The sequence below is a fragment of the Podarcis erhardii genome (genome assembly GCF_964252035.2).
Source record: "Podarcis erhardii genome assembly, chromosome: 6".
In the NCBI taxonomy this organism is placed as follows: Eukaryota; Metazoa; Chordata; class Lepidosauria; order Squamata; family Lacertidae; genus Podarcis; species Podarcis erhardii.
Window position 1 is genome coordinate 62,509,458 of NC_138510.1, and position 19,352 is coordinate 62,528,809.

A 19,352-nucleotide genomic window follows, 5' to 3' on the forward strand; every position below is an offset into this window, starting at 1 on the left:
TTGATCAGGCGTATTTATTTCCCGTGCATGGCAAGGAAACTGTAGAGAAGTTGTAACTAGATGTGCCTTACTCTAGGGCAGGCACGTCCAACTCCCAATAGACTGTGATCTACTCACAGTATAAAAACACTGGCAGTGATCTACCCATTGTCGTTGGATGGACCAAAGTTCTTGAGCTTTTTTAGGAAGCCTGAGTTGTTGAGGGGTGTTTTTTTGGGTGGGGGGGAGAAGGAGATCACTGAGGGGCCAGGGATCTACCAGGATCTACCAGGAACACCCCGCGATCTACCAGATCTACCTGTTGGACATGCCTGCTCTAGGGTTACAATTTGCTTACAATCCTTGAATCAGATGATTCAGTATGTCATCCTCCCAAACCACGCATTACTTGTCAACTGCGCACACTGATTTAGGGGCTGGTCTGCATGGTAGAATAAGGAATTGTCTGTGCAGTTGACAGTGTCTCGTCTGATTTAAGCCCTGTTCCCTGTCTTTCCCACCCCTGGTGTCCTGTGTGTTGACTTCCTGTGTACATGAAACTTATGCAGTCATGCATGTATAACTTGTACACTGGAGGCTGGAGGTAGAGATAGAAGGCTTGATCCACCTTAGCTGCATTGACTCTACGCAGATTTTTAACATCTCCACAGAGGATTTTGAATGCAGTTGTGTGCTTACTTGTGCGCTTACAGTTGTGTGCTTAATTATCTGAAAATAAATCACATAGAATTATGGGGATTACTTCTGAGTCAACATGGATTGGTCTAAACAAAATAAAAAAATTCCTTCCAGTAGCACCTTAAAGACCAACTGTGGTGTCTATGCGCCCATCCTGTATTTTTATAGTAGTGTCCAAAAAATGTATTTCTTGCATAGATTGATTCATTGTTAGGTTGATGGTGGGGTGAAAATCATTGAATTTCTGGTGGAAGGTGTCCAGGGTCTGTTGACCATGTGTCCAGATGATAAAAATATCATCAATGTATCGCAGGTACAAGAGAGGTTTGAGTGGGTAGGAGTTTAGGAAACGTTGTTCTAAATCCGCCATGAAGATGTTGGCATACTGTGGGGCCATGCGGGTGCCCATTGCTGTGCCGCTGATCTGAAGGAACAGGTCATCACCGAATTTGAAGTTGTTGTGGGTAAGGACAAATTGGCAGAGTTTGGTAGCAAAGTCCGCTGTGGTTTTATCTGAAATGGTATTCCTTATAGCTTGTAAACCATCGTTGTGTGGGATATTGGTATACAGAGATTCCACATCCATAGTAGCTAGTATAGTATTGTTGGGAAGATTATTTAAAGATTGTATTTTCCTCAGAAAATCTGTGGTGTCACGTACATAGCTGGGAGCACTGATGGCATATGGTTTCAGAACAGAGTCCATATAACCGGAGACACCCACTGTAATAGTGCCAATACCTGAAATGATGGGGCGTCCTGGATTTCCTGGTTTGTGTATTTTAGGTAGAAGATAGAAAGTTCCTGGTCGAGGTTCTGTTGGTGTGTTTGTGAGGATCTGTTCTTGGATGTGTGGGGGTAGCTCCTTAACAATCTTGTTCGGTTCTTTTTTGTATTCTTGTGTGGGGTCTGAGTCCAATTTTATGTAAAAGGCGGTATTGGAAAGTTGTCTGTGAGCCTCCTGAATGTAGTCAGTTTTGTTCATGATGACGACCGCTCCACCTTTGTCCGCTTCTTTAATTATAATGTCTGGGTTGTTTCTGAGATTATCTATGGCTCTCCTTTCGGCATGGTTTAGATTTTGTTGTAAGCGATGGTGTTTTCTGGTCACATCTGTTTGGATTCTGTGGCGGAAGCAGTCAATGTACAAGTCCAGTGTGGTGTTGCGTCCATCAGGAGGGGTCCATGTGGAGTCCCTTTTTGTGTAACACTTTTTCGGTGGTAGTTGGTGGTCAGTGTTCTGTTGGGAGGGTGGTTGTTGTTCTGCAGTGGGTTGTGAAGTTGTTGCTTGTTCTGCTTTGTCTTGTTGTTGTGTGTGTTGAAAATACTCCTTCAGGCGTAAACGGCGGAAAAATGCTTCCAAGTCCCCACAGAACTGAATCATGTCTGGGGATTTGGCAGGGCAGAATGACAGTCCACGTGAAAGGACTGATTCCTCAGCTGGGCTGAGTGCTTGCTGTGAGAGATTGACAATATTGTTGATCTTGTTTTGATTAGTAGCCTGTAGGTTGGAAAGGTTAGAGAGTTTCTTGTTTTTCTGTTTTTTCAGTAGCTCCAGTTGAGAGTGGTAAATGTTCTGTTTTTCCTTTTGGAACTCTTGCCAAGCTTGGTGGTTCCTGATAGAGTTGTCCAATACAAGGAGTTCCTCCTTTATTAGCTTCTGTTTAGAGTAGAGAACGCTGATCAGATGTTTGAGCAGCTTCTTAGAGAAAGTGCTGCATAGTTTTCTTGCATATTCAGTGGGATACGTGGATTGTAGAGGGTTCTTAATTCTAAGACCCTTGGGTATAATGTCCAGGTTCTTGCATTTAGTAAGAAAGAAGATATCAGTCTGTACCTGTGCAAGTTTCTTGGTGAGGTTGATGGACTTCCATTTCATGCGGCTCAATGTGGTGCCTTCCATAGTTCCAGTTACAGATAGGTAGCCGTGTTGGTCTGCCATGGTCAAAACAAAATAAAAAAAATTCCTTCCAGTAGCACCTTAAAGACCAACTGAGTTAGTTCTAGGTATGAGCTTTCGTGTGCATGCACACTTCTTCAGATACACTGAAACAGAAGTCACCGGACCTTTCTATATAGTGAGAAGGTGGGGAGGGGTATTACTCAGAAGGGTGGTGGGAATGGGTGATTGGCAGATAGCTGCGATGAGCCTGTTGACGACTCTTAACGACTGCAATAGGTCTAACAGGAAAAAGCAAGGGGTGAGAAGGTGAAAAATGGCTTTGTCATGTATAATGAGATAAGAATCCAATGTCTTTATTCAAACCAGGTCTCTCCATAGTTTTAAGTTTGGTGATAAGTTGCAATTCAGCAGCTTCTCTTTCCAGTCTATTTCTGAAATTCCTTTGTAATAGAACAGCTACTTTGAGATCTTGTATAGAATGTCCTGGGAGATTGAAGTGTTCTCCTACTGGTTTTTCTGTCTTGTGGTTCCTGATGTCGGATTTATGTCCATTTATTCTTTGGCGTAAGGTCTGGCCTGTTTGTCCAATATAGAGAGCTGAAGGACACTGTTGGCATTTTATGGCATACACAATGTTAGACGATGAGCAATTAAATAGTCCCGAGATGGTATGTGTGATGTTGTTGGGGCCAGTAATGGTGTTGTCCGGGTGTATGTGGCAGCAAAGTTGGCATCTGGGTTTATTGCAGGCTCTGGTGCCAGTGTCCGTGTTAAGTCTGGTTATAGTATTATTGTGGGTTAGGAGTTGTTTAAGATTGGGGGGCTGTCTGGAGGCAATGAAAGGTCTTCCTCCCAGAGCTTGAGAAAGAGAACTGTCATTGTCCAGGAGAGGTTGTAGATCTCTGATGATGCGTTGTACTGTTTTAACTTGGGAGCTGTATGTGATGACTAGAGGTTTGATGACTAGATGGATTGGTCTGTAAGGGCCTTTTGAAAGAATGTGGCTTCACATGGGTGTAGCCAAGGCAGGGGACAGCTGCCCCCCAAATCAATAAAAATACATAGCAAACTGAGGTCCTGCCCCCCCCCAACAAAAGGCCTGCCCCACTAACAAAAGCCTTCCCCCTAACAATATCCTGGCTATGTCCATGGCTTTTACAGAGGGAGTGTACTGCTGAGAATAATCCAAACACTGTTTGGCTTCAGGACTTCTGTAATATAGTATCACACAAATGAGTTGTGTTAGCAGGGAAAACTTCTTCCTTCAGTAAGTATTGGGAGAGTTCTTCTTAGGCAGCCAGTTTTCCACAATAATGCAAGCAAATTTTGGCAGCATTTACCCATAAAATTTAATGTATTAAAATTAGGATACAGCCTATTACTTTGTTCTTCTGTTCATCACATCACCCATCTTCTCCTCTGTGTGCACTGAGGGCTAATTAGCGTCTTGCTCCTGGTCATTGATTTTGACTTTGGAGTCTAGGAAATGGTCATTCAGAGTGAATATTTTTGCAGTATACTTCAATCCCAAGTATTTTAATTGAACTTATTTACAAATATACCGGTAAGCATTTATGGAATGTTTACTCTGTTTGGAAGTAGGCACTTAGTAAGCAGTGTTTGAGAAAAGGACATAGTATGTGGAAGGTGTTGTTCAGTATTCCTCTGTGTAAAAAAACATTGCCTGATTCTGTAATGCCACAAGTGTGGACAGGTGTGGGGACTGGCAAAGTCTTCCTTTGTTGGAACTGGACGTGCTGCATCTAGTACATTCAGGTCCCAGGAAGAATATCATTTGGACATGCTCTAACTCCCAAGTACATTCAATTTAAATTGAGGCTGGCTTCTGGAAGTGTATGGTGTGTTCCAGTCTGGCTGCATTGGCACAGAAGTACAATTGGAAAGGGCAGTTGTTTTAAATAAATAATGGGGGGAAATGTAGGTGTGAGATTTTAATGCCATCTATTCTATGTTGAAATAACAGAAATTAGAATTTGAAAATTCAGTCAGATTGTCTACAGCCACCAACAGTAGATGCTACAAAATTGTTCCCTAGTCTATATTTCTGTAGTGCACTATCAGTGAAGTTTATATTTTAATAACCTTAGCAAGAGAGCTTCCCTCTACTAAATAACTCTTGCATGCTGTACGTTGAATAACATATTGGAAACATCTCTGTGCTGCACAGCTGCCCAAATAAGAAATGGCTAAGTAATGAGAGAACTGAGGAGCATAAACAAGTGTTCATATTTGATAAAACTGGTTACTGGAAAATTAACATTTATTCTCTTTTCCCTCATTGGCTAGAACTCGCTTTCCTTTGTGTGTGCTAACACTGGTGCTTAATTATTATAGTGACACCCGTTTGCAGTAACTGGACTGTGTCCCTGTTGGGTCCTTCTTATGCCACTGTAATATGAAACTGTCAGGCAAGGCGGTCTGTGCATTATAAATAGGGTACTTCATTCATGATAAGCGATTATTATCTTTCTTTCCCAAGTGTAAAAGGCCTATATAACTCAAGAAGGTGCGAGTGATTTAGGCCTCCTGAGTAAGGCTCCAATGAGTCCTGAAGGGGACCCTACCTATGTTGTTGTCTTGTTATTGAACTTGAAATATTCAATTTATTATAGTGGAATATATTTTCAGAAGTCAGCACTGGATAAAATAATGTTGCAGGCTGTTAGACCAACAGTAGCACACGATTTAATGCCCCTCTGTGATGGCCTTCTAAAAACCCTCATCACCTTTGTTATAGAATAAAATTATTATTGACATTTACTAACCATACGTGAGGAAAGGCTGTGCAGAATTATATCAATTATTTAAAAAGAAAATGCATTTATGTGGTCCTTTTATTCTATACAATTTTCTTCTGTTGCGCTATTAGGTTCTTCATCCAGACAGCTACTGCATGTGATGGGCTGCCCAGTTCACAAACCCATTAAGTTAGAACACTTGCATTTAAATCCACTTGGCCCTTTTGAAATAAACTGCCCCAAAGACAATCAGACTGCCACCCTATAACTCATTTATTTGGAAGAAAGTAATATTATTAATTTCAGTGGACATTACTTTCATATAAGCATGCATAAAATTGCAGCCTAATCACTCAGTCAGCTGTACATAGAATCAGGTGCTACATTTCCCCTGTTTCTGAAAGCACAACTTTTCTAATCTAAATAATCCCCCCACAAAGATGCTATCAGTCTCATGGAGGAAATAAAACAGGTACTGTACCTGAACTAGATGGCCCATCGGCCTGACTCAGTGTGTGGCAGCATCATATATTTTATTCTTTTGCTCTTTTTTGGTGAGCCTCCTATCTCACCTGAATCCTGATTAACCTACCCTTTGCCTGTTTGTTCTAGATTTCTTCTCGTCTACCTAAACACACTTACTGTGTTCCAGTCTGATTGTCCTTCTTTATTCAGGTGAATTCCTGATTTTACACAGCTGACCTGGAGAAGAGTCCTGTTAGAATCTTGAATGAAAAGGTTAATGAAGTAGTTTCTACCCATTCCCTCTCAAGATGTTCACACTTCTGCTGTTGCACACCTTAATATTTAAACCTTGGATTTTCAGATCATGCTTAGGAGAATCCTTGAGCTTCCTTTGAGGTTAATCTGGTTTCCTTGGTGAAAAAAATGGCAGTGGTGAACAAACTTCCTAGAATAGATCTTTCCCTGCAACAAAGAGCCACAGGGAAGTGTTGAGTGTGTTTAGGGTACAGGGCATGGGGCAATGGTAAGGTAAACTAGTGCATTGTGTTAGCTGAGCTTATTCTAGAACATGCCCCAGAATCACTTGGAATGCAGGGAGCTTCATGGTGGATGTTCAGGGCTTGTTTGACAGATGAGTTGCTGTGGAAATGGTACCTTGAAGGTCAAAAGTTTGGAAACCACTACCTTATAAACCACCAATTTTAGATCAGCTTAAGGTGGAAATGTTGCCTTTGCCAGGGACAGAAATTCTCATACATTTCATCAAAGCCAGGGTTTGTGTTTAATCAAATCCATTTCAATAGAATGAGAAGCCTATTCACATGGCAATCCAGCACATGTTGGCTGCTCGCCCGCGGGCAGCTGGTCAAGTGCACCTGCCAGCCACATGCAGGATTCATCTTTCAACGCACATTGGTAGATACTGGGGAAATGGCATTTTCAGTGGTATGCCAAAAGCTGATTCTGGTGTGAGGCAGCAGATGCACACAACTCAGGGAGCTTGCAAGTACAAGAATTTTGGGTGTTTTTCCTGCACCTACTATGCACTCGTGCCAGGCATGAGATGGATTTTAAAAAGATAAGGTAAAAAATACTTTGTTGCAGAGCAAGTCTTAGTCATTATGGGATGTCCTGCCATAATAATCCCACCTTCATGCCTCATTCTCCACTGCATCTATATTGTGTTACAGTGTAACGTGTAAACTTTTATGTAATAATGAGAATTTCCCAGCTGTTTCAGAGGAACTCCAGGTTTTCTAAAATAGCTTCTCCCCAGGACCTCCTTTAGCCACCACCACTCCAGCAAGAGAGCTGGGTAGAGGACCTCCATTTCTCTGGAGAGTTCTAAGAGGTGGGAGCCAATGATACTTTCCGCAAAATTTTCAGCCGCTTTAGCGGCAGCAGAAAACCTCAGGGACTGCGGAAAGGGGGCTTTGAAAAACAACTCCACTCCACACACCACCCTTCGTTGCCACAGCTTTTGATAGAAACAGAACAAGGAGCCATACGATATCATTTCGTAGATTAGACAGTGTGTGGTATGCTGGGTCTGTCATTGTGAGGGCAATATGAGACACCTGCAAATCTGATTTTATTATTGTGAATGGCTTTGAAAATGATGGCTATCAAAGGTATATAAATATTCTAAAAAGAAATGCAAACATATACGTCAAAGCATATTTGCAGACTATTCCCATTTTTGCAGAAGCAGAAGCTCACAGCAAAGTCCAGTAAACACTCCCTCCCACCTGAGAGGGATGGACAGATGGTGATGTGATACTGAAATATGCAAATAAAAGAAATAGGCTCCAGATATGTTTGCATTATTCACAGGATGGCTGGCAGTCAGGAGAGCAATGCATCCCTCTTCAGTGATCAGACCCCCGCCCAGGAAAGTTCTCAAGCAAAAAGATCCCAGAATTATGAAGAGGAGACATTTTATAAGAACTGCAGAGCAGCCTATTTAGCTGTCTTCAAAAGCAGCTTAGAAAACATTAAATCAAAAGAACAACTGTGTTTGGGTGAGTGTATTTTTTAAAGTTGTGATCAGTTTAGGAGAAATCTTGAATTCCAGCAGTCAATAATATATTTGAGTGCTAAGAAACCTTGATACGATTCATGTGCCATATTTCTCTATAATCAAAGCACTGTTGGGTGGACACTCACTGAAGTGCTTCAGGGAGAACCCCAGATGTCCTACCCTTGCTGCACACTAGGGGGGACACACGCTTAGGGAGGCCCAAGGAAAGAAAATCAGGCCAAGCATCTTACTGTGATCAAAATAGTATCTGTACCTAACTCTCTTCTCCCTATGAAAGGTGAGGAGAAGTTTATTTCCACTGAGTGACAAAAATAATAGCCACTTTGCATATTGTTTTTGATGGATACACAGAAAGGACACAACCCTACTCATTCTGCATGCATAGATTAATAGCTATGCTGTATAAATCAGTATAATTTTATTGTTCATGGGAAAAGTTGCAAATTAATTTTAAACCAAGACATCAGTTTCTTTTTTTTTTTTAATCATTCCAGCATGATCTAGAATAATAGAATTGTAGAGTTGGAAGGGTTCATGGGGGTCGTCTTGTCCAATCCACTGCAATGCAGGAATCTTTTGCTCAGTATGGGGCTCGGAAGGTTTTCAAATTTCTCCAGAAAGTTAATAATCATAGAGACAGGCACACCTTACTAGGCAGGGCATTCCACAACTGAGGGACCACCAATGAAAAGTCCCTGCAACAGCTCAGTGCCAACCAGGTAGTTCCCAGTGGTGGCACCAACAGCGAGGCCTCGCTTGCCAATCATAGTCTGATATGGTTGGTATTGGGGAAGATGCTCTTTTCAGTACTTGGGCCTGAAGCCATTTAGCGCTTTATATGGTAGTACTAATGCCTTGAATTGAGCCCAGTAACTCCCTGGTAGTCAGTGCAGTCCTTTCAGGACTGGGGTCCCATTGGACTGCCCCATTTATCTACCTAGCTGCCACATTCTGTACTAGATGCAGCTTCTGGACCATCTTCAAGGACAGCCACACATAGAGCACATTACAGTGGTCCCAGCAGGGGGTCACTATAGCATGGACAACTGAGACCAAGCTGTCCCAGTCCAGGAGCAGCTGTAGCTGATGAACCAGCCTAATCTGGGCATATGCACTCCTAGATGCAGAAGCTATTTGAGACTCCATTAACAAGTTGGAATCCAGTGATAAGTTGGAATACTCCTAAACTCCAAACCTCATATTCAAGGGTAGCAAAACGCTGCTCAGAACAGGATGTACACTTAATGACCAGACATGGGAACTACCCATCTACAGCACTTCTATCTTATGAGGATTCAACCTCAGTTTTTTGGCCCCCATCCAGTTCATCACTACCTCCAGATACGCGTCCAACACTTTTGCAGCCTTTCCTGATTCCAATGGAATGAAGAAATAAAGTCACATGTCATCAACATACTTACGACACCATGTTCCAAATCCCCAGATGACAACTCCCAATGGTTTCATATAGAAACTAAATGACATAGGAGACAGAATGGACAGTAAAGACATGGTTGTGTACACAAATTCACCTGTGGAACAGATTATTGGTGGTGCATTGGAATGTTACATAGACGGTAGCATAAGTTTAGAAGAGAACAAAAGTATAAAAAATTTGATAAACACTGCATCCTGTTGTAATGTCCTTTCTTTGTAGTTGATGCTATTAATTAGTTATATATTGGCATCAATATACATCAAAGGATCATTGTACTTTACATCCCACCTTCTACATTTTTACAGAATACTCTGATGATTTCAGAGGCAAAGTTCTTATACATTAGCCTTGCATGGCGTGACTCTAATATCAGGCTAGTAGAATCAGTTTGTAAATCTCTGTTAGCATCAGATAATCTGGATTTTAAATATGAATGGTGTGAACAAATGCTCACTTGCTCTTTTCTATGCTATTTCTTTCATCTCTGTCCATATGTCACTTGGGAAGAGGGCATGTGTTTGACCATGTGCACTTCAAGGTCAGTTTAGGAAAGACAACGGAGAGTTCAAGCTTTCCATATTCTTAACGAGATGTCTGGATCTTTAGAAAAAACAAACATGTTTTAGCCCATTACAGATTTGTGTCGAGGCTTAGAGTTCAGTTCTGGCTAGGAATAAAATCACTGGAATGGCATTGGTTATATGGTGTTTGATTAATAACACAGATTCTGCTTTGTAATCTACAACCTGGTTCTTCAAACTCTTGTTTATATGAGTTGTACTTATTTTATGAAATGTAATGTCCTGAGCTAAAATGTCTCTGTAGACACTTATCAGAGTCCAAGTCTTTTTATCAGGTACATTTAAAGAGTACAAGAAAAGAACTTCTTATAAAAATAGTCTGAGGAGACTAGTTAGCAGTTCACAGAAAGTACTGAGTTCCCAGTAAGTATAAATAATATACCAACCAGCAGAATTTCACAATATATTTCAAGAGAGTTGGAGTTTTAAAGTGTTTTTTAAAAAAATAATTGAAAAAAATGAATATCATCTTGAAGAGGGATGCCAAATTGCCTCCCAAGAAGCTAAACCCACCCGCATAGCAAAATGTACCTTGCAGGCAATTACCACAATTCAGCAACCCATGCAACTAGATTCAAATGCCCAACAGGCCTTTAGACTTCACTTTTAAAGCAAAAGCCTTCCGGACAAACTATTTTTGAATATAGGCAAAATTCCAAAGTAGTTTGTTACTCATCATTGGGGTTTGCTATTAGAAAGGGAAAGAAGCTGAAAGTTCCATTAGGCAGTTTCAAGCTCTTAAGCATAATATCATCAACAGCTGCAGAACATCCTTGGAGGCTGGATGCGCTGCCTCCTTGACAGCTGCGCCCCCCCCCCCCATGATGCCTCTACAGCAGCGTTTCGGCAAATCGGAGGCAATACTTTGTCTCCTCCCACCCTTCTTTCCAATATATATACTTATTACCCTCTTGTTCCTGTTGTAGATCTTCATTCATTCCTTTTCCCCCTGATAGTGGTTATTTTGTAGTTCACTCTCAGGTGCCAAAATGTCTTGGACCAGCCCTGGTAGTCACATTGTTCTTGCACCAGCACCTGCTGCATCAGGAAAGATTGCACAAATACTAGCTATTAAATACCTCCTGGAATTGCACTGGTGGGCCTTTAATGCACAGTGGGGTTACAGGAGTAAAGCTAAAGGTAAAGGTACCCCTGCCCGTACGGGCCAGTCGTGACCGACTCTGGGGTTGCGCGCCCATCTCGCTTAAGAGGCCGGGGGCCAGCGCTGTCCGAGGACACTTCTGGGTCATGTGGCCAGCGTGACGAAGCTGCTCTGGTGAGCCTGCACCAGCGCAGCACATGGAAACGCTGTTTACCTTCCCACTGGTAAGCAGTCTCTATTTATCTACTTGCACTTAAGGGTGCTTTCAAACTGCTAGGTGGGCAGGAGCTGGGACCGAATGACAGGAGCTCACCCCGCCGCGGGGATTCGAACCGCCGACCATACGATCGGAAAGTCCTAGGCGCTGAGGCTTTACCCACAGCGCCACCCGCGTCCCTTGTTACAGGAGTAGAAAAGAGTAATTTTCAGTAGTAGCTACTTACAGAGTGTTTTAAGAAAATGATATATACACCGTCTTGTCAGTGTCACTAAATTTATTTATTTATTTATTTATTTATTTTTTGCTTTATTTTGCAGTACTTCAGCAAGCTGGAAGAAATCCATCTCAGAAGACAGTTAATAAATACTGGACGCTGCAAACCACCACACTGAATTTTGATGATTTTTGCTTCATCTTAAAACAAGAAGAACCTGTTAGGAAAACAGAGTTGCTCAAAGCATTTGCAAAAATAGATATAAATAATGAGGGCTGTATTTTACATAGTGAGCTTTATAAACTTCTTACAACTGTAAGTACCTCAAAAGGTAGTTAGAACTGATACTTTTAACAATTCATATAAACCACAGGGGAAATATGTTTAAACTTTAATAAATCATTACTGTTTGTGGGGAGGCATAATAACTAAATATTGCAGTGTTTTTCCTTCATTGCTTTGCAGCTGCCTTTTGTTGGTTTGTTTGTTTGTTGTTGTTTTTTGCAGAGAGGTGAAAAAATGACCCATGATGAAGTTAATGCAATCACCGAATTGGTAGAAGTGAACAGTGATGGAAAGTTTGATTATTACAAGGTATAGTGGATAAGACTACATAGGTTTGTATCTAAAGTTACTTGAACAGACATATGCTTTTGTATTGGGGATTTCCTGCCCTCTCCTTCCCACTAAACCCTCAGGAAAGGTCTTGATTGGGAGTCGGAATGGGTAAAAATTGGGGGAAAGCAGATTATAATAGTGGAGGTCCCCTGAGCCCTGACATGCTGTTCAGGGGGCTTAAACAAGAAAGAGGTGAGGCTGAATAAGTGAGAGTGATTTGGTTCTTAAACGCCTAATAGGATATTTCCATGGTGTCAAAGTTTTCTGGTCACCTTTTAGTAATCCTTTCAAAGGAGGTTACAGCAGTTCAGAATGTGATACATAGGTGTTAGAGGATCTCATTGTCAGTGCATGCTTTCAGAGAAAAGTATGTCAGGCACTAAAAAATTGCAAGTTTTTAGTTGTGATATATTAGAACAGCTCTTCATGTTGCAGACATGAACAATAGAGCTCAGTGTGGTTGGCCTTTGACAAAGTAAAGGTATAGGTTTGCAACCTTGAAGTATGCTTATTAATATGGTAATGTAGCTAGTACTTATAAATATCTTATCACACACTGTGTCTTGGATGCAAAGTACCAGGAGTGGAGGGAGAAAATGTATTGGTGCTATTCAATGTGCTGCTTGGCAAGGGAGTGTAAGACGTCTCACAGTGAGGCACCACAGTACATCAGAGGTTGTGTTATAGTATGACAACCATGATAAATAAGGAAGATACATGCTGTAGCATGGAAACTCTAGTCGGCTATAAGAATCTCTTGAGAAGGAACTTGTGCAAATGGAAGAGCTTCTCTGAATATGCAGTCATTTCTGTCATGTGACACTCTTTTAATATGCTAGAAATGAAGAAGCTTTTTACTAAAGGGAGAGTCACTGTCAGCCTGAGTGTATTAGAATAATAGAAATATAGAATTGGAAGGGACCCCAAGGGTCATCTAGTCTAACTCCCTGCAATGCAAGGATCTTAGCTAGATCATACATGTATCAGTGAAATCCAAACTTGCACTGGCAGACTTGTGCTCATGCAGTAAGTCATCCCTCTCCTCCCCGCAAACTTCACTCACACCCCAGATCTGCTCTGCAGGGTCCCCCCAGTCCTCCAAAGCAGATTTTGAAGACTGCAGGGGGAGGAGAGGCAGGTAATATCCCATTGTGTGAGCAGAATTCAGTTCTGCTTGCAAACATAAACCTTTGGACACAACCCTATATACAACTATATATTTATGGCAGACATCAAGCTTAATACTTAAAAATAGAAGCAGTGTAGAGAGTGTCAGAACAGGAGTAGTATCCCATCAAGCTATATTGACAATGTCTTTTTCTCATAAGAGTTCACAGTGAATATAGAAGAACATCCCTTTTTTAACAAAGAAAAATAGGTTAAAGAATGTATATGTGTAAAATAAGTGTTGATTAAAGGCTGTTCTTTCCAAATACTTTCCCGAGTATGCAGTGTCAACTATCACAATACTATCTTTCTGGCCATAGCTAAAGCAATGTTCTTTTAAAAAATGCAACTGTTAATTTTATGTTATCTGGAGTTTGTTAATCTTGGAGTTTACCTTATCTGAAATGACTATGTTGTTCATTAAAGTTTCCCATCCAGACTCATAGAAAAGAAAAGAAAACTCCTTCATTTAAAATTAGACATAAAAAGCCAGTCTGTCCACAAATATGTCTGGTAGACAATATAAATCTTATCTTTGGGTACCTTTCATTTTTATTTTCTCTCAGTTGTATGATCTCCTCATTGAATCATGTCTCCATTTTATTGTGCCACTGGAGAGTGGTCAATTTGATTCATGAAAGGAAGATGAGGATTGTACTAACAGAAGAAATATTTTTTATCTGTTGATCTATTTCTTGCTTAGTAGTGCCTTTGTTTATTTTCCTTCTAAAATACTTAAGAGACCAAGGTGTGTGTGTGTTTTGTTTACAGTTTTGTAAATTGTATATGACAACCAATGAGCAATGTCTGAAGAACGCACTAGAGAAACTGGAGGTTGACAGTAAACTGAAGCGTCAGCAGTTTGGAAGTCAACTTGAGACTTCATCAGAACTGGCTCCATCACTAATATCAAAAACAATACCAAAAACTGCAAGGAAAACAGAATCCAAACCAATGCTAAAAAGAGGTAATAATTTTTCAAACAAGAAAGCTCTACTTCATAGAGTGTCATTTCCCCTCTGCATGACACCTTGGATATAGATTTTTTCCTCTTTTTTGAATGTGTGTTCATTTATTTCACTAAAAATATTTGCTTTATCAATGGTAGAAATGTCTCTCTGGTATTTCCAAAGCGCTAGGCTCAGAAGAAGTTTTGCTACATCCCTCATTTCAGCATTTTTCTTTCTCTAGCATTAGCTGATTAATGTTTGAGTGACCCCATTCACACAGCATATCCCAATAGCACTCTTCTGCTGCTGTTGCAATGCCACAGAAGAAGCAAGCTACACTTTGGCTTTCATGTCTTCTGAACCTTACTTGCAGTTTGTTTTTTTCCAAATAAGCTAAGAGCAAACCTTGGACCAGAGATCTTCCATATGTTGTGTTTTGGCAAATGAACTTTTCCTGCATTATGAGTGGCTGGTTCACTGAAAGCTGGCAGAATGTCCACTCTATTTAATAAAAGGGTAGTTTACAATTTAAATTTCTCCTTACCCTGATAAGATTTAGCACAGTATTATATGACACCAACTTTGTGATATGGGTTATTTAATGTTTGAATTAATAGATTTGATAGATTCTCTAATCTTTTAGTGCAAATATCACTTGGCAGCTGCTGGGTTGGAGATTCATTACCAGTAGACTTGGCAGGTTCAGTGCAAATCAAAGCAGATACCAAATTTTTCCAGTGCATATACTGGCCCAGCAAAACACAAATCAGTTTACCAGACCAGATTAACTACTATAAGGTATATTTATCATTCTGTATCTATTTTCTCACTTGATGAATGTAAATATTCATAAATAAGGTGCTATAAATAAAACTCTGCAATTGTAGGTCACTGCAAGACTTCTTCACAGTGTTCCTCAGCTCCAAGTTGCATAGCATCTGTTTCTTCCACTATCAGTATGGGTGCCAGCAGCAACAAACATTCGAAGCTCATTGAGGCAAATGCTGCAAAGGTAGACTTCATTAATTTAGTTTGACTCTTGCTCCCCCTCACCAGGTATAGGCATTGCATTTTAAATAGAAAGCATTTTTTCTCTCTTTTATAGCTTATGTTTTATTAACTGCTTGTCAAGGGCAGCAACACAGCACACAGAGATTTGTGGTTGCAAAACACTATAAACATTTTTATATAATGTTGGTTTTGCTGACATCCCGTTATTTAGGATCATTTTTCAGGTGTGAAGGTTTGCTAGAACAAAACATGTTTTTCTATAAAGGAAAGCACTCTTGGATAAAATTGTTAATGACTGTTTGAGAAATGCAAAATTGAATAATTTATTAGTACTTTAAATGCTTAAGTAGCCTGAAAGATTATATATCACAACCCTCTATAGGCAAGGTAATTGGAAATAAATATCTTCAAACGTACCCAGATCAGAAGACATTAATTGGTAAATATACACTGTAGCCTGAAAATATTGACTGTTATTTAGACTAATAAGTTTTACAAGTAATTTCTTTTAAATAAGTCATTCATTCAATAACCATTCCTAAGGGAGAAAGACAACAAAGTCACTTTGCTAAGTCAATATTTGTAGAGTGTTAATATTGATCTTTTCCCTTTGTTTTCCCTTTCCTGATTCAACCTTTACTAGTTTTCTTTCAGCAGAAAATAATAGCTAGAGAAATATAAAACATTAACTGGAAACTGCTAAGATACATTAAAAATGTGCACCTTGAGACCTCTGTGTAAGGGAGAACAAATGGTTATGACCACATAATATAACTGCAGCTAGAAGACTGAACTGATTGTTCTCTTGAGTTACATTTTTGTTTCAAATAACAACTCTGTATTTGTTATTGAACTCTGAAGTCCTTTATATCTTTAACATTGCTAGACAGTGACATTTGTTCTATATTAAAATTTAAAAGCATCCTCTCCAAGGATTTTTTTCTGTGTGTTTAGGTATCCAAACCCCTATGCAATTTAGCCTGTAATTCCAGTATGTTCAAAGATGATATGTTGTTGGTTATAAAAACACATACAGTAGTTTTCTACTAGTTGTAATTGGTTCAGTTTCAACAACCTATTAGATGGTAATGAAAACTAGCTTTCTAAGCTGTTAGCGAATGATCAGTTTGGTCATCACAAGAGTGATCCACTGCCTGCTTAAATAGTGAAGTTCCCAAAGATGAGTTTAGTGTTCTGAGTAGGTTTCTATTAAATTTTTGCTAATAAAAGTTCATCGTTGTTCTTTTGACTTGCACCCCATTGTGTATCTCTTAATAGTATTCTGCTGATAGCTATTTGTGCATGAGGTGTTTTTGCAGGTGGAACAGGAGTATTCCGAAACAAGGTTTGGTTTCCTAACAGGTGGGCACTTCTAGAAAGGACAGGATCAGCTGAGGTGTCTGGATATTTTCCAGTATTTTTCTGAGCACTACAATTACCTCAAACCATTAGGTACCAGTTCCACTTCAACTGTTTTCCCACTACATGTAATACACAAAGAAGAAAAGCAGACTCTTGCCGCATATGGGGAACTGTGTGGTCCCCAGCTTCAAATAGGAGATATATATGAATTTCCTTTCCCATCACAAGGTGCAGCAGAAAGCTGAAACCCAAATAACACTTGTATGTCTACTTTACACTGGTTATTGCAGCATCCATAGGTTATGTGGCAAATCAAAAAAATCAATAATATATGATAAATTTCCAAGCCATTGCAGTTTCTAATTGCAGACATCCCTGAAAATTGGGAAAGCTTGATAAATTACAAGGAACATTCATCTATATGCTTATAACCCCACCCTGCCTCCAGTCTACCACATAAGAATAACAGCAAAGCATTCGTAGGAGAGCCCTTCCAGTTATGCTATATAAAGTTGAGCAGTTATGCTATATAAAGTTGAGCATATTTGCAAAAATATCCATCTTAGTCAACTGTCCTGTACTGAAGATAGGCAACTCCGTAATAATATGATATAAAAGAGCAATATAACCTGTGACCCCCTTATATGGTAAGTGTTCTAGTGAATGTAGGAATAGGCTGTTGTGAAATAAATGTAGAAGAATATGTAAAAAAGCAAAATCCATCTGAAATATTGTAAACCAGAAAACTTGGTGAATTCCATGCCAGAATTCATTGCAAACAGCAGTAGATGCCATCATTTATGATTTGTCACTTGACTTGGGTTAACTTTTCTCTTGGATTTAGGCATAGACAAGTATACTTTTTCCAGTATAACCATTCCTATGATTTAAATCTGCGGTGTCAATTAGCAAGGCATGTAGAAAAAGCCATTCTATGCTTAAACAAACACAGTGGCATCATGCAGCTTTATCCCATACATGGTATCAAGTCCTACTCCAAAGTAACTGTAAGTAGGCTTGCAGCAAGCCTTGTTCAATTCATTGGACTATATATGGGGAATTTTAGGCAAAATGAATGGCAGTTTATTTTATTTGATTGTGCCCAAAGCTAAAAAGCCATGGCCATTTCTCTAATACACTTTCAGCATTTAATCTTAGTTTTCAGAGTGTGGATGTTCCTTATTATTCAACATTTCATTCTTTCCCATGTCACACTCTGCACTGCAAATTGAAATGAGCCATACAATGTGCAAATATCAGTTTGAAGAATGCTATATTATCTTGGTTTACAAGTAGATACAGGGTCTGTAGCACCACCTTATGCTCTTCAGAAGCATAACAGGCTAGAGTTAGGGTTTTTTTCTGAGTTTTTCAATCCTTTCCACAACATAGACAATGTTTTCTGCAGAATTATTGCAGCTGAATTTTTCTGTTATTTGAGACATACAAATCCACTCTGGTATTTAAATATTAGGAGTCAATATAGTGCAGTCTCAACAAGAGTGAATAGTGAGATGTCCCTGATTGAAACATTGTCTTAGCTAAGAATTTACAAGGTTGCCCTAGCAAGTTACTGTTTTCTCATCCTCTGCAACAACCCCGTCTATGATGTGGGATAAAACTGGAAACCTTAAAGCGTTGTTATAGGGATGACTGAGATGATGTACATAGCATACTCTCAACACTCCAAGTGCCATATAATTTATAAGTGTTATTATTGCTGTTGTTAGCAGTACTGTTCTAAGTTACGTTGTTGTCACAAGTTCTAAGCAGTACTGTTCTAAGATACGTTGTTGTCGCAAGCAAATTTTCTGAAGGGGAATGTTCCAGTTTCCAATTATCCAAAGAATTATGCAGTAAATAAGGTTTGGAAAATAAACCTTCAAAAGATCGGACACTAACCTTTTAAGACTTAAAGAACCGCTTGGCCAACAGATGGTAGGAGTGACTAGCAAAGTCACTGCCTTACAAGGAATTAAGTAACTTCTTTTATATTAATTAATTATTTGATTTGTCTCTAGGAATGGCAACAGGCACAGTCCAAAGGATGCTTCTTCTTAGAGGAAAATGGAGAGATAATTAGTCATAAATATAAGTTGTTTTTATCTCAGAGATCTACAGTATGCATTACCATTAATCCTGTGAACCTTCGCCAAATGGAAGGTAGGAATACCTTTTTTTAAAAAAAACTAGGGGTTGAAAACTGGGAGATGTCCCTGTAATAGAACTGCACAAAGGATTAACGGAGCAGCCCAAGATAAAATGTAACCATTGCAGGGTTGCAAATTCTTAGTTCTAGCATTTTAAAAAAAACCCAAAAACATAAATGTTAATATCTGCGGCATATGTTGCTGCTGTTAACAGCAATAGCAGCAGCTTTCTGGTCTTTGACCACAATAAAGATTGATTGATTGATTGATTGATTGATTGATTGATTGTATGCTGCAAACATGCATTCAATCACAAACATTCATGACAACTGTTTTCACTGCATGTGAGACCTTACAATGATAATGGGCAAAACACGATGGATTCTTTTGGTACCACTGTATTCAGCTGCATCACTCAGTTAATGACAGATCTTTGACTATTAGTATAATTTTGCTTGCTTTTTGACAGGAAAACCCTCTCCTTGGTTAGTGGTGGACACAGCTTTGTACATACTCAAAGAAAATGAAACTGAAGAAAACATACAGCTTGTCGGCTTCACTGAGCTACGAAATAAAGAGGTCATAGACATTTTTAAGTTACCTTTACTGACTTTATATATGTAGCATATTAATAATGATGATATCTATAAATGGCTGGTACTTTGTGCTTTGCAATTGAGAAAATAGCTAAAT

The 19,352-nt window shown here is 39.5% G+C and overlaps 2 protein-coding genes and 1 long non-coding RNA gene across 12 annotated transcripts in view; 1 reads left to right on the forward strand and 2 right to left on the reverse strand.

The window, feature by feature from the left end:
- Positions 1-4,042, reverse strand: part of ITGB3BP (integrin subunit beta 3 binding protein) — a gene marked incomplete at its 5' end in the record, with an annotated part of 40,206 nt that extends 36,164 nt beyond the window's left edge. The window contains 2 exon segments of the mRNA XM_081867272.1: positions 3,964-3,991; positions 3,994-4,042. Of these exon segments, the coding sequence (XP_081723398.1) occupies positions 3,964-3,991; positions 3,994-4,042 (77 nt within the window).
- EFCAB7 (EF-hand calcium binding domain 7) overlaps positions 1-19,352 on the forward strand; it is a 58,554-nt gene that overhangs the window by 1,002 nt on the left and 38,200 nt on the right. For 9 of the 10 annotated variants that reach the window (XR_014157785.1, XR_014157786.1, XR_014157787.1 and 6 more), the window contains exons 2-9: positions 5,953-6,015; positions 7,639-7,826; positions 11,505-11,716; positions 11,909-11,995; positions 13,958-14,153; positions 15,024-15,148; positions 18,531-18,672; positions 19,129-19,238. Coding sequence is in view for 2 of the 10 variants with exons in the window: in XM_081867185.1 (XP_081723311.1) it covers positions 5,953-6,015; positions 7,639-7,826; positions 11,505-11,716; positions 11,909-11,995; positions 13,958-14,153; positions 15,024-15,148; positions 18,531-18,672; positions 19,129-19,238 (1,123 nt within the window). In the remaining 8 variants the exon portion in view is untranslated. The remainder of the gene's footprint in view (positions 1-5,952; positions 6,016-7,638; positions 7,827-11,504; positions 11,717-11,908; positions 11,996-13,957; positions 14,154-15,023; positions 15,149-18,530; positions 18,673-19,128; positions 19,239-19,352) is intronic. The other variant, XR_014157792.1, reaches the window with a different exon arrangement.
- Positions 9,581-19,352, reverse strand: part of LOC309344677 — a 44,679-nt gene continuing 34,907 nt past the window's right edge. The window contains exons 2-3 of the long non-coding RNA XR_014157842.1: positions 10,773-10,900; positions 9,581-9,884 (exon numbers count right to left, since the gene is read on the reverse strand). This is a non-coding gene — a long non-coding RNA (uncharacterized lncRNA). The remainder of the gene's footprint in view (positions 9,885-10,772; positions 10,901-19,352) is intronic.